We start from the raw sequence: 14,410 nt of genomic DNA, 5'->3' as shown, positions 1-14,410 counted from the left end.
GATGACTAGAGTAGGGAAAATAGGATTTGTATGAGATGAAATCAGAAAAAATATAAGATTATTAGCTGCAAAGAGTAGGAAAATACCTATGGAGCATGAAGGAAGCCAAGTGTTATCTAGGATTTATGGTGAATAATGTAAAAAACTGTAACCTTTGACTTCTAAAAATCTTGTGCTCTGTTTTCTAGACATACTTGAAGTCATTATAGTTATTCTTAAAACCTAATGGAAATGAGTGATTTTCCTCATGTGTTTCTCTAAGCCAGATGAATGCTTCTGACTCTTCAGCTCACTTTCACTTGCAGGCTTCTGCACTAACTCAGGTTTGGAAGCATCTGTGGTGTTAAATTCTCCCATATTTCAATATCCCCATTCCTGAGGTCAAACAAGTGTGTGGATAGGGCTTACTTTTTTATTTATTTTATATTTTGTAATTAGGATCTCAATGGCTGCATGTTCATTTGCCAGCTACCACACAAGGGCTGAAGGCTGAGAGAGATATTAATACAGTCAGTGATGTGTTGCCTTAAAGTAAGGGGGAAAAGGAGCTTGTTTTATATTTTATCTTTTATATTAGTTGTGAAAAACAGTAAGCATCTCTGAATCCTGTTAGTTAAGGGTGTCTGAGAAGGTTAGAAGCATAATAATTAATGAGATTTCCAGTAGTCACAGTCTGAGTTAAACTGCATAAATTACAAGAATTATTTTATTACTCCTCAGCATTTCCAATATTTCTTCTTCAAGTGACAGCTGCAAGCAACAAACAGAGAACTGGTTAATGGCAGAAATTTTTAAAAATATATTTTAAGAGAACTCTGGCCTAGTGAATGAAAATTGAGAATTGCTCCTGTAATACTGTGGAAAATGTGCCTACCATTTGTACTTAACCCTGTCCTTCCAAACTCATTGGACTCAACTCAATGCAATTCCATTGCATGTCAATGCACAATGTCTAAAGTTTCACAAATCTCCAGGAAGATTTGATGGGTTGGAATTGTGATTCACAGATCCTGACAGCTTGAGGCATGTCAGTGTATGTGTGTATAAAATCCTGTGTGTGTGTGTGTACAGATATATGCACATATATCTGCAAAACCAGATGTCTCATATCCCACTTTTCCTAGTGGACTATATTCCAGAAGCGAAGAAGTTTCTTTCCTAGTTTGAAAGTACAATGTTCAATCTGTATTCAGCTAAGTCTGTCTGCTAAAGTACAATTTTAAGAAAATCTGATGGGTTTTATTTAAGTTTATTTAAAAGAAAAAAAGGAAATAAGGAACCTTAAACTTGTGTCATTTTTTCGAAATGGGCATTGTGAAAGTGTTGGTTTAAATGGATTTGGTTATTGCTTTTATTTTTATTCCTTGGGGGAAAAAAAATGTTCTATCTGTTTTTTTTTCTTAATCCTGAACCAGATTATTTACTGGAAAGCAATATATTTGCACAAATACATTTGTGCATCCCTCTGAGCAAAATCTGCTGCACTCAGATGTGTCAGCGATCACTCGGCGACTACGGGAGCGATGGAACCCAGGTGCTGCCTGGCCTGGTGTCCATGCTGGGAATGCTGCCCATGATTTTCCTGCAGTGCTGGCTCCAGGAGCCTCATTGCAGCCGGGGGCTGAGGAGGCAGGGTGGGCAGGGTGGGTGGGGGCAGCAGTTTTGGAGGAGCAGGGTGTGACAGGGACAGAGAGCAGCCAGCGCGGCTCGCGGTCCCCGCGGGATAACGGCAGCGTTGGCGTTGGGGGCATGTCTGTGTTCTGCTTTTCCAATGTCAAACTGGGGTTGTTTGGGCTCTTGCTGCTTTGAAATCAAAGCAGAAAAAGAGCTTCTTTCCTTTTTTTTTTTTTCTTTTTTTTTCTTTTTTTTTTTTTTTTGTTTTGTTTTTTTTTAAGAAAAAAGCGCAAAAAGCGCCCCCGGTTCAGTTTCAGTGCGCCGTTCCGGTTGTGCCTTGATTTGTGTTTTGGGATGAAAAACTGAGGTTCAGTTAAAGTGTTCCAAAACCAGATACCACTCTCTCTCTCTTTCTTGTAGGCAGGGTGCTGCTGTGCCAGGCAAACCAGGAGGGATCTCCCGTGTACAGTGCCCCCAGTTCACTAGTATACACATCCACAAGTAAGCTAGTGTTATGGCTCGTTTCTTGTTCTGTTTTTGTGACAAAAGCACATTAATGTGAATTAAGCCCCCCTAAAAATGTCAACTTTCCCAACAGCTCTTTTTAAGGTAAATGTGGTGTTTATAAACATATGTAAGTCATGTCAACAGATAATTCAGTGTTTTAAGTTGCATCTTTATTCTCAAAGTATATTCTATTTTAAAAAAAGGAAAAAAATGCCTATATTGCAATATTGTATAGAAATGGTCAAAAGTTCTGCAATAACAGTGACAGTTTTTGCAATCCAGTACTGCTGTGTGCTCTGCATTTTGTGTAGAAGATGTTATGCTTCTTCTGTCCTGCTCACAATTGTGATTTAATACAGAAAACATCTGTTGCTATGCCACCATTTGATTGGGTCAGGAATTAGATATGAAATCTTTTTTTACAAAAGGAGCGGTCTGTATGAAAGGGGGTATTTTGAGGCATAAAAAGCTGCTCTAGTATAAAGAACAGAGACAAGCTGACATGGTGGATGCTGCCATCAGCCATTTTGCTGTACAAAACTTTGGAGTAGAGACATGTCCTCTGAAATTCTGAGCAGAAACCTTTTCTGAGAGTGTTTTAGGCTGGATTGGTGTTACCACTGATTCTCATTCTGGCCTCTAGTGGGGTGAGAAACCTGGAGCTGAATGCAGGAGCAGTAACTGCTGCTTGCAGCAGCCCTGGCTCTGTGTTCATTGTAAAGAAAATACATGGTCTGATTTAACAGCATTATCAGATATGCTCTTTATGAAGATTGTATTCAATCTAGAATGCAATTCTACTCTCTTAGATCTTATCTAGACTGCTAAAATAATTATTTTTTTAAATTAAACCTAGGAATCAGGACAAAAGAGTTCCACAGTGATCATCTCTACAGTCGTGTCATTCTTTTATGTCAAACATTATCAAAGGCATCCCTAGAGGTGCTGCTTTTCCAGGATTCATATGGGATCCCCTTTAAATGAGGAGTCTGGAGCCTACAAATGCATAGTGAACTAACCAAATGCATCAAGTGTTTTCAAGTGCAAATTAAATTGTCACTGAAGTCTGCATTTTCTTCCAGGTGCTCCAAGAATATTTTCTCATATGTCACCTTTCCTTAGCAGTGGGGATTTTTTACAAATTTTTTACACAGAGATATGAAATACTTACAGTTTAAAATAATGCTCCCTTTTGGAAAGCTTTAGTGCACTCCTTTTTGACTGACAATTGTTTTCCTGGAAAATGATCCAAACATTTTACTCATCTCACTATTAGGAGCCTCTTTTTAGAGAAGAGTGTTTGTTATAATTTTCTGAAATTTGGTCTTCTTTGAAAGCTTTCCCTAAGTTCACCCTGTTGCTCCTATTGTCTCACTGAGTGGTATCCCAGGAATTTATTTCTGGGATAGTTGTTTCCATCAGATGATATTTTCACTAATATTGATTCCCCAAAGAGACCCTGTGAGCAAGCTGAGCTCTGGAGTTCACTGTTTCCTTTGTGTCTCCTGAGTCAGTCCTGTTGAAAAATCTTATTTTGCAGTGGTGCTCCTTGAATAATGATATCCTAACAAACACCTGTTTGTGTTCAATTATGCCAAATACATAAATAAACAAGCTTTGCCTATCTGTCTCCCACTGGGCAATGTGGAATACACAGTTTCATAACAGGCATTGCTGGTAGCCCTTGCATTAGAAATTATTACACTTTTGTTGGATCTGTGAGTTGGCAAGTAATGATTTTTCCTTTATTATGTGTAGAATTTCCTCTTGCCAAAATGCAGTTTCCCCTACAGGGTCACAACTCCTAATAACACAAAATTACTACAATTACTGAATATTGTAATTAGGTTTTTATTCCTCCTTATTACAAAACTTTCAATAAAGATGTAAAATAGCTTCATTTCTATAGGAAATTCCCCCAGAAATAGTGAATAGAAATGAAGGTTGACTTTCGTCTCATTTCTTTTATTAGTTTAAAGATCTTCTATATTCCATTTTAGTGCACATTTGTAATATTGAAATTATAACTGATAAGTCAACATTAGTGTCTAGGAGATGAACACTTGTACTATTATCATTCCATGTAGACAACAATATCTCAGCCTTCCTTTTTGAATAATTTGTTAATCGTTTATTCTGTTACTGCTGATATTGTAACTGTGATATTTTACAACCACTTACAATGGAAGAATTAAGAGGTTTTCAGTTTGTAATTGTTTTAACAGAAGGGAAAGAGTCTGCTGGGATTTTTCAAAAGCCATCTAAGACACTTGAATTTCACAGAGTGCTAATGGCATTTAGGAGTTTTCAGATATTTTGGAAGAGGATACTTTATATTTTTCAAAGTGTTGTCTAACTTGACTGTTTATCTTTTGCTCCTGAGTTATAAGGCATGAAGGGCTGGAATATGGTTGAAAGATGTATTTTTCTCAATTTGGCTGCCTTGGTTTCTCACTGAACTTGTTGGTTTGTAGTTGTACTGGCCACTGGTAGCCTCTGATGGCTCTGAGCACTTTCAGCCACTGGCTCTCCAGAAAGCAAACTGCAATTCCTGGAGCTACTCTTTCCCTTCTGATATTTTACTTCTCCAGGATATATTTTATGTATCACGCTATACATTTCCCAGCACAATGATTAGTTACACCTCTGAATATGTCACGAGGTGGAAACATGGCTCTGCTTCCTTCCATCACTTCTGGCCCTTCACGTAATACAGAAAGAAATGAGCTGTTTCTTCTGCAAGCAGTGGAACAAATCAGCAGCAATAGTCTCTCATGCCTCATCTGTTCTCTTATGCTGAAGGAGAAGATGGGACCTGGATCAGTTTTTTATTTGCACACCTATTGTTGGAATAGATAATTTTTTATGAAGAAAGCAGAGTTTCAGCATGCCAATGTGCTCCTATCCCTGGGCTGGGCAGGTCCTGTGACAACCATGGGCAAGAAATCCAGGCAGAAAACCTTGGTTGCTGTCGATTCCCACAGGACTGGCATCTCCAGGGCAGAACTGATACAACAGAATTCAGTTTTGGCATCTCCAGGGCGGAACTGATACAAGAGATTTCAATTAAATCCTTCATCATCGGCATAATGCAGAATCCAATCTATCCAGCCAGGAATGATTGGAGTTCCCCAAATCCCAGTGAGTCAGCACTCACTGGAATCTTCCTAGAGGTCTAGGATATCTCCCTGAAAATAAATGAAGCAATTTGGCTGCTCATAACTGACAGTCTCTTTTTACCCTCATTCTTTAGAATAGTTATTTTCACAAGGAATTTTAAAATCCTGAAGAAATTTGTATCTATTGATAAATAAGAAATGTGTCAAGGATGGTTTTGGAACTTTTCCAAATTGAAGCCACACGTGAGTAGGATCCATGAGAAAATTAAGACCTTGCTGGACAAAAGAAAGATTCAAAAGAAGAAAAATATAAGTTCTGTCCCTGAATGTCTTTATCACTGTTCTGCCAAGGGCAGTAACACAGCTGGGTATGTATGGATCAAAGAGACAAAAATACAAATCTGAATTTATTGCAAGAACTTTTAGAAACTGTTTTATGCATATTTTCCCCAATTTTTCTATAATGTAAAAGTGCCTGAAAATGTGAATGAAGTGGGAGCTCATGAGAGCCAAAGCATGGGCAAGAAGGAAGATATGAAATTGTAGAATTGTCAAGTTATTCAGGTTGGAAGAACTTGCTTGCACCAGAACACCTCTAATGATGGAGATTGCACAATTTCAGGGGATCACCTGTTCCAATGACTGAATGTCCGGGCAGTGGAAACCTCTCTGGTTGCAAGTCATATTTATTGTCCCTTTTCTTCCCAGTGTGTGCCTGGCTCTGTCCCCTGATAATGTCCCTGTCCTTGGTGGCAGGGCATGGAAGAGGAGATGCATTTCTAGTAGAAATTTCATGCTCTGGGGTGGCTCGCAGCACTCCTGGGCTCACCAGCCCTCACTGGTGTGGTGAGGCAGCAGATTCCAGCTGTGCATCCCCCTTTCCAGCTGTGCATCCTCCCTCCAGCTGTGCATCCCCCTTTCCAGCTGTGCGTCCCTTCCAGCTGTGCATCCCGTCCCTCAGCAATGTCCAGTTGTCCCTACCCAGGCCCTGTGGAGGGCAATGAGAGAGATGGAATTTCAAAGTTAACGGGAAGTTCAAAGGCAGCGAAATATTTTTTTTACTCTCTAAATCAGCACTTTGATCTCTGAAACTTTTAGACTTTATTTTTGCTCCAAGTAAGCATTAAGATACTCGAGTTATTGAGTGTAGATACTAGTGGATTTTTCTGAGCATACATTGAAGGGATCCTTTACTGTTAGCTACATGGGTAGCTTACATTTATGATAAAATATTTTAAGTTTCTCCATGCCTTTGTTCAGAATGATGTGCAGATGAACATCTCTATTTCCCACATGTGTAGCATGCCCATAAAAGTGAATTTTGCCTTGACTTCAATGAGTACATTTTAAACTGAAGTCAATTTTGGCTTAGATTTCCTAAATATTAGAGCTGTTTCATCTTCAGTAAGCCTGCTTATCAGCTCCTAAATAAATCTTTCATACTGCAGTCAAGTGATAGAATTAAAAGAAGAAAAATATGAAAATGCAAAATCCAATATTAATTCGTTTTATTTTATCATATTCAAGGGCAAGTGAAGTTGATGGCCCATTTTTTAATTGATATATTGATTACAGTTTTGGAAGAAGTGGTGGTGGAATTCAGCAAAAATGATTGAGGTGGTACAAATGCTTATAAATCTGTCCCACATTGTTCGTGTTCTTTAATTGTAATTGTCTGATAAAACTTCCATTGCTTTCTGTAATTAACCTAATGGTCTAAATGAATTTCCAGATCACTGGTTATTCATTTCAATATAGAAAATGCCATTACACTGAGTTTAATTAATACTAAGTAAGTTCACAGTCCATTGTACCATTAGAATAGAATTTTATTGTTTTAACTGTTTAAATTATGAATATTATTTCCTCTCATCTTGTTTGTCCCATTTATGAACTGGAGTGGTCGTTTTCTATTCATACTGAAAATAGCATAAACCCCTATAATTAAAATATTTAAAACCCAATGCTCTTCAAGCTCACATCCTCAAAATATCAGTGTAGATGGGGATTTTTTTTATTTTATTTATTGTTCAACTATTTTTAAACAGAATTCAGTGAGTGCCAAGCTCATAATCCCATGATATGCCCTAGAACATCTTATTTATCTTGATATTCCTTTCACAGAAGTACATATGACAGATAAGCACTCACCAGAGGATCCTTTTGCTTTGCGTCAGACAGATATTAAAACAATAAACTATCTTGCCCTGGGATTTTAGCTTATGAGCCACCAGGAAACAACAAGGCAAAGATGAGATGTTTTTGAAAGGTGGGAAGGCAGTTCTCTTGGAAAATTCCCTGGAAACCTTTGGTCCTGTAATATTTTTGACAGGAAATATTTTAAATGCAAAAGTTTTGGGGTTTTTTTAAAAGCAAGGAAAACACACTTCATTCAGAGCAGACATTAGAAGTGTCCCAAAATTAACCCAATATTCTTATTATTCTGTGCATTGTGTGATAGGAGAGAAGGAAATCTATGGCACAAGCATAAAGTATTAATTACATGATGTAGGATTTTTTTTCTATATTGAAATACTTACATATAGCAGACATATGTCCTAGTTTTTAAAAAAGATTGTTTTTTCCTGTGGGTGTTTTGTTTTAATTCATAGATTGAGGATGGTTCAGGATCTTACAGAATAAACAGGGAAAATCATAAATATACATTTTATGTTTATAAAGAGCACATCCAGCTGTAGGATTTTTTGTGGACTCATTCCTACAGAAATGAAAATTAAGTCAAGCTTGTCTATGCAGTATGTCCTTGCTTTTAGAAATAGGTTACTTGGCTTAGGAATATTAGTAAACCACCTAAAAAATGCTGTATGGAACTATTTTCATCTTGCCTGTTTCAGTGAAGACATTGCAGGTTTTATTTTCCTGTGGCGTTACTAATGGATTGAAGGAAGACCTTTGACATTTCTATTATGTTCTGGGATATTTTCAATACCAAGAAAATTACACAGGGAAAATAGAAATTCTCGAAAGGTGATTCAAAGTGTGCTTCTGAGCCAAATCATTAGTGGAAGCATTTGGTTTGGAAACTTTGATTCTGTTGATTTTGTCATGTTTAATCTGTTGCACACCTGTAATTACCTGAAAATTATCCTGTAATGACGGCAGTGTGCTGCCACTCCAAGCAGCTGAAGGGTGGTTGCTCCTGGCACTGGGTGAATCCTCCTCTGGGTTTTGTGTGTCAATCATGACTGACCTCATTCAATCTGAATGGACATATATTGCACTGACATCAGTGATTCATTTGCTCTGATTTTATTGTTGTAGTTTTTCTTCATTTAACTGTTTGGCAGGCTTGCCATTTTGAATTAGAATATGGGTCAGGAGCAGTTTAAAAAAAATGAGTATTCATGTGGTATAAATAATTTGCCAGAGCTTCAGTATTTCTGAATTGAATGTAGAAAGGTTCTGCAAACTAAATTTTTAATTGGTCTGTTTTCTCTTGATCTAAGTTGGGATGGGAAGTCAGTTCATCACCAATGAAATATATATCAGTGCACTATATCTACACCTTGGTGGTTTTGTCTGCTTCTTATTGCTTTATAGGAAACAGGAAGAGCGCCCTGCAAAGGAGACTCTGATTGGGCCATTAATTAACCAAATTAACCATTGTAGGGCTGCAGTTCCTGACTGAGGGTACAAAAATCCTGCCAAAGGGAAATGTGAGAGAAGCAATCTCATTAATGATTTCCACGCCACAAAAATCTTATTATTGAACATTTAGGGGTCAAACTATCTTTTGATTTGCTTCCTGAATTAATTGCCTTTATTTATGAAGAGGATCACCCAGTAGTGACCAGGAATAATGTTCCGATTGCCCTTCCCTTTTGTGTGTTGAATATTTGTGTTCTTTATTTAAGTGAAAGCTTAAATAAAGAAGATACCAATAGTAAGTAGGAAGGGAATGGCTTTCCTTAATTCCCTCCCTGGTGAACAGAAGTGTAGAGAAATGTTGATGTCATCTCATGTTGAAATGTCTTTAGAAGGTTTTTATACTCTCTTCTATCCCACTGTCTTGGGCCTTGTTATGATGCAGGACAACACCATTGATGTTCAAGTAAGATAAATATATTCCAAAATTTAAAAAATAAATAAAACTATATCCATATGCATAGCCTTACATTCTTGATTTAAGTATCCTGTTTTTAACTGCAAAGTGACCTCTTTGGGGTTTTTTTTGTGGTTGGTTTGTTTGTTTTGGTTGTTTGGTTTTGGGGTTTGTTTTGGGGGTTTTTGTTTGGGTTTTTTTGTTTGTTTTTTTAATTTAAAAAATGTTTTGGTAGCACGGCCTGAAATTCTTCCTACAGCATTTTTGGTGCTTTGTGTCAGTATACATTGCCTTTTTGCAACAATTTTCAGGATAACTCTCTTTTTCCCTCCTGTCTATTCATATTTTAAATGATTACTTCCTTATAAGTCATCACTAAAATACATTATGTCTAAAACCTGTAAACGTGGCTTTTAATTCACTCCCAAAAATGAATTTTTCAGGGCCTTGCTGTTTGCCCTCATTCTTCTGTTGGTCTGTTTTGTGCCGGAGCAGTGTGTCTAAACTAGCACGAATTTTGGAGAGACACATCCTGAATTCTGTCACTGACTTTTTACCACTTATACACAACCCTACATGTGGGTAGTGGGAGATAGCTGGAAATGTAGTAAATGATGGAGAATATCTCTGTCTTTTAGTTCCAGTAATAAAATCTGTGTGTGCCCAAGGGAGCTCAGGTGCCTTCCCCTGGTGCTCTGCTTTTGGTGGACACACTGCCCTTGGCCGCTGGCAGCGCTGGTGACTGTGATTTAGGGCAAGAGGACTGTTTGGACTTCCTCTTCTCAGAATGCAGTAAATAGTGAGAATTACCTGTACTAATTACTGTTACTATGTACATTTTGTTTACATAGTGAGAATTGCATTCAGTATTATCTTGCATTGCGTTCTGAGACGCAATTGTACATCAGAGCCCTTTGAGAACAGTCCTGGGTCCCTCCTTCCCTGGCTCTGCATCCTCTCTGCTGGTGTCACTCATTTTTAGTACCAGACCCACAGTGCTGATTGTGGTACATCTCAAATCATCCTGTCTGTCAGACAGCAAACTCTTAATTTTGTGCTTTTCAGCTTAGCCTGTAAGATCTGCTTTCAAACAAAGGCACACCTTAGTGTCACTCTGTTTTGTGATGGTTGTCATTGAATCATGGCTCTTGGAACTGTGCTGTGTACAGCAAAATTCAGCCTGACTTTCACAAATAATAAGTGCTTTTTAGGAATTAACATTTTTCGTATCAGTATGACTTTGCGGGTGCAATTCTTTGTTTTGACAATTTTTCCTTTATGGTTTGGATTAGGTTAACAGCTGGGTTTTTCCTCTATTACTTTCTGCCTAACTTGTTCCCAGTGCATTCTGACAGTGTTCTTTTTACGGTTTAACAATTCTCTTGAGCTTTAGGAATCCTTGTGTCATCTAAACAGTATTTCTTGTCACTATATAATTGACTTTCATAAACATTCAAATTACTAAATTTTGTCATCTCTTTATAGCAGTGCTACTCTTCATCCAGCTTTCCACAACCTTTTTTCTTTGTCTTGGAAGTGGTGCTTTGTCAGACACAGGGGATTTTTTCCATTTGCTTGAAACTTAGAGCTGTCCAATAACTGGGAACACCAGACAAGATATTGATCACTTTGATCATCTATATTTGAAGATTGTTCTTTAATTTAAGATCAAACCTGTCTTCTCTGATCTCTACTGTTTTTTTCCTTTATGGCCTGGGTGCTTTTTTACCTCCTGAGCTTTTCCCTCTGTTTTAGTTGTTTCCTTTGTGAAAAGCCAACTATTCTTTGTACCTCAACTATTTGCAATTTCAACTATGCAGTACTTATTTTGATTTTAAGTACATCATAAGTAATTTCACCACCAGTTATAGTTTTTTTAGACTCAGAGAGGTAGGTTGGTGTCATTACATAGCTTTACAAAAAGAGTTCTCAACCATCTTACCTGTTCCTTTGTATCTCTTCACCTTCTCTATTTTCTTCTGCTTATTCTTGGAAACCCCTTGATGTCTTAGAGTGATGTCAAGTGGCTGCATATGCAATCCAGTTAAAGAAGGGCGAGGTGTAAGGGAATTTCTGATAACCACAGAATCACCAAATGGCCAATTCTGAGTGGCTGAGGTTGGAGGGCACCCTGGAGAACAAATTGTCCACCCCTGCTGCGGCAGCAAAGCCTGGGGAGACTCTCCAGGACCACACTCCAACAGCTTGGGAACATCTCCAAGGATGGAGATCCTACAGCCCCTCTGGGCAGCTGTGCCAATGACCAGCCATCCTCACATGGAAAAAGCTTAGGCAGGAAGATGAGAGAGTTTCCAGGCTTGGGCGTCAAGGTTTGGCTCAGAAGGTTATAAATTAATGGCATGCCATGGTAGCCATTTCCAGAGAAACCAACAATGGATTGTTTATTGGTACATGAGAAGAGATGAAACAAAAATAATAGTTCCATCTAGACTTAAAATAATTACAAGGAAGTCAATGTATTAAAGTCATTGAGATAACAGATCAATTAGATCTGAAAACAACTTTAAGATAAGCAGATGAAATTTTGTTCAAACAGTTAAGTGTCTTCCTATAATTTAACATTGGAATAAATAGTAGGTTGCTTTTTACTCAAGTATTTAGTTTATGGTTTTGTTTGTGTGCATTTTATTATAGCTTGGTATGAAATAATCTAAAAATCTAGTTCTTCCCATGTCTGAGGTGGAAATATTTGAAAACAATATTTTAAAGCAGTTTTCTGCCCCCTTTCTGGAAATATTTACATATACCTCAGTATAAAAAGTTTCACCACGTTTATGTGAAATTTGGTGCTAATTTGGATTTGACAGGAAACTTAATGCAGTAGTGTTGTGTAAAGGGATTCAATTACAGTGTGCAGTGTTTTGTAAGTAACTGTCTTGCATAAAAAAGTTAATTAATCAGAGCTGTGTCAATTTCCTTGTGCCATGTCAATTTGCAGCAAGGTAATTAATCACTAATCGCCCAGCGTGCAGCAAACTAAGGGACAATCCATGAGTCATTTGTTGTTATTTTTTTCCAAATAAATGGCACACAGAGCCATGAAGAAACACATCTTGCCTTTCATAATATTTTTATCGACAGTTTTGCATGTTGTAATAGACTGCAGCAACAAGCAGCTGTAGTTCAATGGAATATGAATATTAAAGAAACAAATGAGAGCAGATTTATAGGCCATTGCTTTTCTGTTATGTCAGTTTTGAGATTACACAGAGCAAATGAACAGTGAAAAATTACTCTTCCATGTGGAGGATGGTGATTAGACTTGTACATTAATTAGAGATTTTTGTTTTCCTTTTTAATGCATTTCAAATGAGAATGTCCTATAAGTAGGGGTTTCTCCAAAATGCAGGTTTATTTATTCCTAAACAACAGTGTGTAATACTGGCATGTATTTTTTTTTACAATGGTAAGGAAACAATTGGTCTGTAATTTTAAGTATGGTTCAAAAAATAAATAGCTTGTGAAAGAAAGAAATAGAAGTGACCAGTTGTGACTGTGTTTGATGTATATGGGAAATTTATTTTGAACGCAGTTAATTCTCAACTAGATCCTAGGAAAAATCATCTCACAACAGTGACAGGATAAGAAATGTATTTTCAGCCTGTAATTTTAAAAACTGTGAACTTTCTAAAAATTTTTTTATCCTCAATTTGAAGTGTGTGTATGCACATATATTTATATATAATATAAATGCCTTTTTATGTTAAAATCTGTATTAACAGGGCTTTCATTTTGCTTGCAGTGTGCTTTGGTCTGTGTATTTAAATGCACAAATCCTCTTTAGCCCAGTGTTTATAATTCATTCAAAGAATGCCACTTAATAATACTTATTACTATTACAGTGGAGGGAGAACACAGCCCACATTGGGATAAACTGCTGATTCCGTTCCTGAAATCTCAGATAATATCATATAGATTATTCTGCTTAGCCTTTCTCAGCATGCTACCCATTACATCTCTTTGTTTTTAATTTATTGTGTTTCCTCAACGGGGATCCTCCTGAACTATGGGGATGATGTGAACGTGTCTCCCTGTCTCTCCAGCAGTTAAACCGCGCCGCAGTAAATTAGCGACAAACCGATTCCAACGCGACGGAACATTAAAATTCTTCCCCATCAAACATTTTCAAACTCTTGGTGGCAGATGACCCGCTACTCTGTGCAGAGGAGGAGAGATTAGGAGTGATGAGAGGTAGATCTGCTCATCCATTTTGATGGCACACCTTTCTTGGGGCATATGGCACCCTCATACAAATTCAAACCGCAGCACAAATGTGAAGAATAATTGCCCATTAAAGTGGCTGTATATTTTTATGGCTTTGATACAAAATCTGCCCCCTGTTGTCTTTTGCATCTGCTGCTCTTTCATCTATCCCAAAGCTTTAAAACTTTAATACGCAGTGTATAACCTTAAGTATTTTTTTGCCAGGTTATATTCCTCTTCTTGGAAACTCAAGCTTTTCATTGTTCCTTCAGTCTTTGTTTTCCCAGGCCTTGTTGAGATATGGTGCCTACAAAGTGCACCTCCCTGTCGTGTTCATTTAATAAAAGATTAGTAAAACAAATGCTTATATTACATCTTCAGGGAAAAATTAAGATTTGATTAAATTTCATTTGTGAACTAAAAGATTAAGTTTTTCTTCCTTATGCTCATATTTGCTTATTCTATAAAATGATTAGTTATCTAAATTTTGCTGATACACTACTGTGACTCCAAAGGCCTTTTTATTTGTTTAAATGTGGCAGTGTGCTGGCCATATTTCATGTTTGAGATCTAAAATGAAGTTCACTGAAGTGACAGTGATTCCACATTTACAAAGTGTAAGAAGATAAAACTTTGTAGACAATATTAATTGTAATAATACATTTTAAAATTGTATCCCCCTAAGTATAAAAATAGAACAAACAAGTGTAAAGAAGAAATCTTACCAGCATAATGTTCTTAAAACAACTTCATTTAGGCTGTAGTGGATGTTTTGTATGATATTGGATAATTATATTAAGGAAAGCCAAGGATTTCCACAGCATATTATTTATACTCTGATTTTTTTAACTTGAAAAATTAAATTGCTGAGTGACTGCAGGAA

General features: G+C 37.1%; 1 protein-coding gene across 13 annotated transcripts in view; it reads left to right on the top strand.

Annotated features, from left to right (window-relative positions):
- RBFOX1 (RNA binding fox-1 homolog 1) overlaps positions 1 to 14,410 on the top strand; it is a 1,162,992-nt gene that overhangs the window by 1,095,870 nt on the left and 52,712 nt on the right. For 11 of the 13 annotated variants that reach the window (XM_059484829.1, XM_059484819.1, XM_059484826.1 and 8 more), the window contains one exon: positions 2,035 to 2,115. The exons of the other annotated variants lie outside the window; for them this stretch is intronic. In XM_059484829.1, the coding sequence (XP_059340812.1) occupies positions 2,035 to 2,115 (81 nt within the window). The remainder of the gene's footprint in view (positions 1 to 2,034; positions 2,116 to 14,410) is intronic. 13 annotated transcript variants of the gene reach the window in all.

The sequence above is a fragment of the Ammospiza nelsoni genome, chromosome 17 (assembly GCF_027579445.1).
Source record: "Ammospiza nelsoni isolate bAmmNel1 chromosome 17, bAmmNel1.pri, whole genome shotgun sequence".
Classification (NCBI taxonomy): Eukaryota; Metazoa; Chordata; class Aves; order Passeriformes; family Passerellidae; genus Ammospiza; species Ammospiza nelsoni.
Note: the sequence above shows the minus strand (reverse complement) of the source record. Positions and strands in the feature narration are given on the sequence as shown.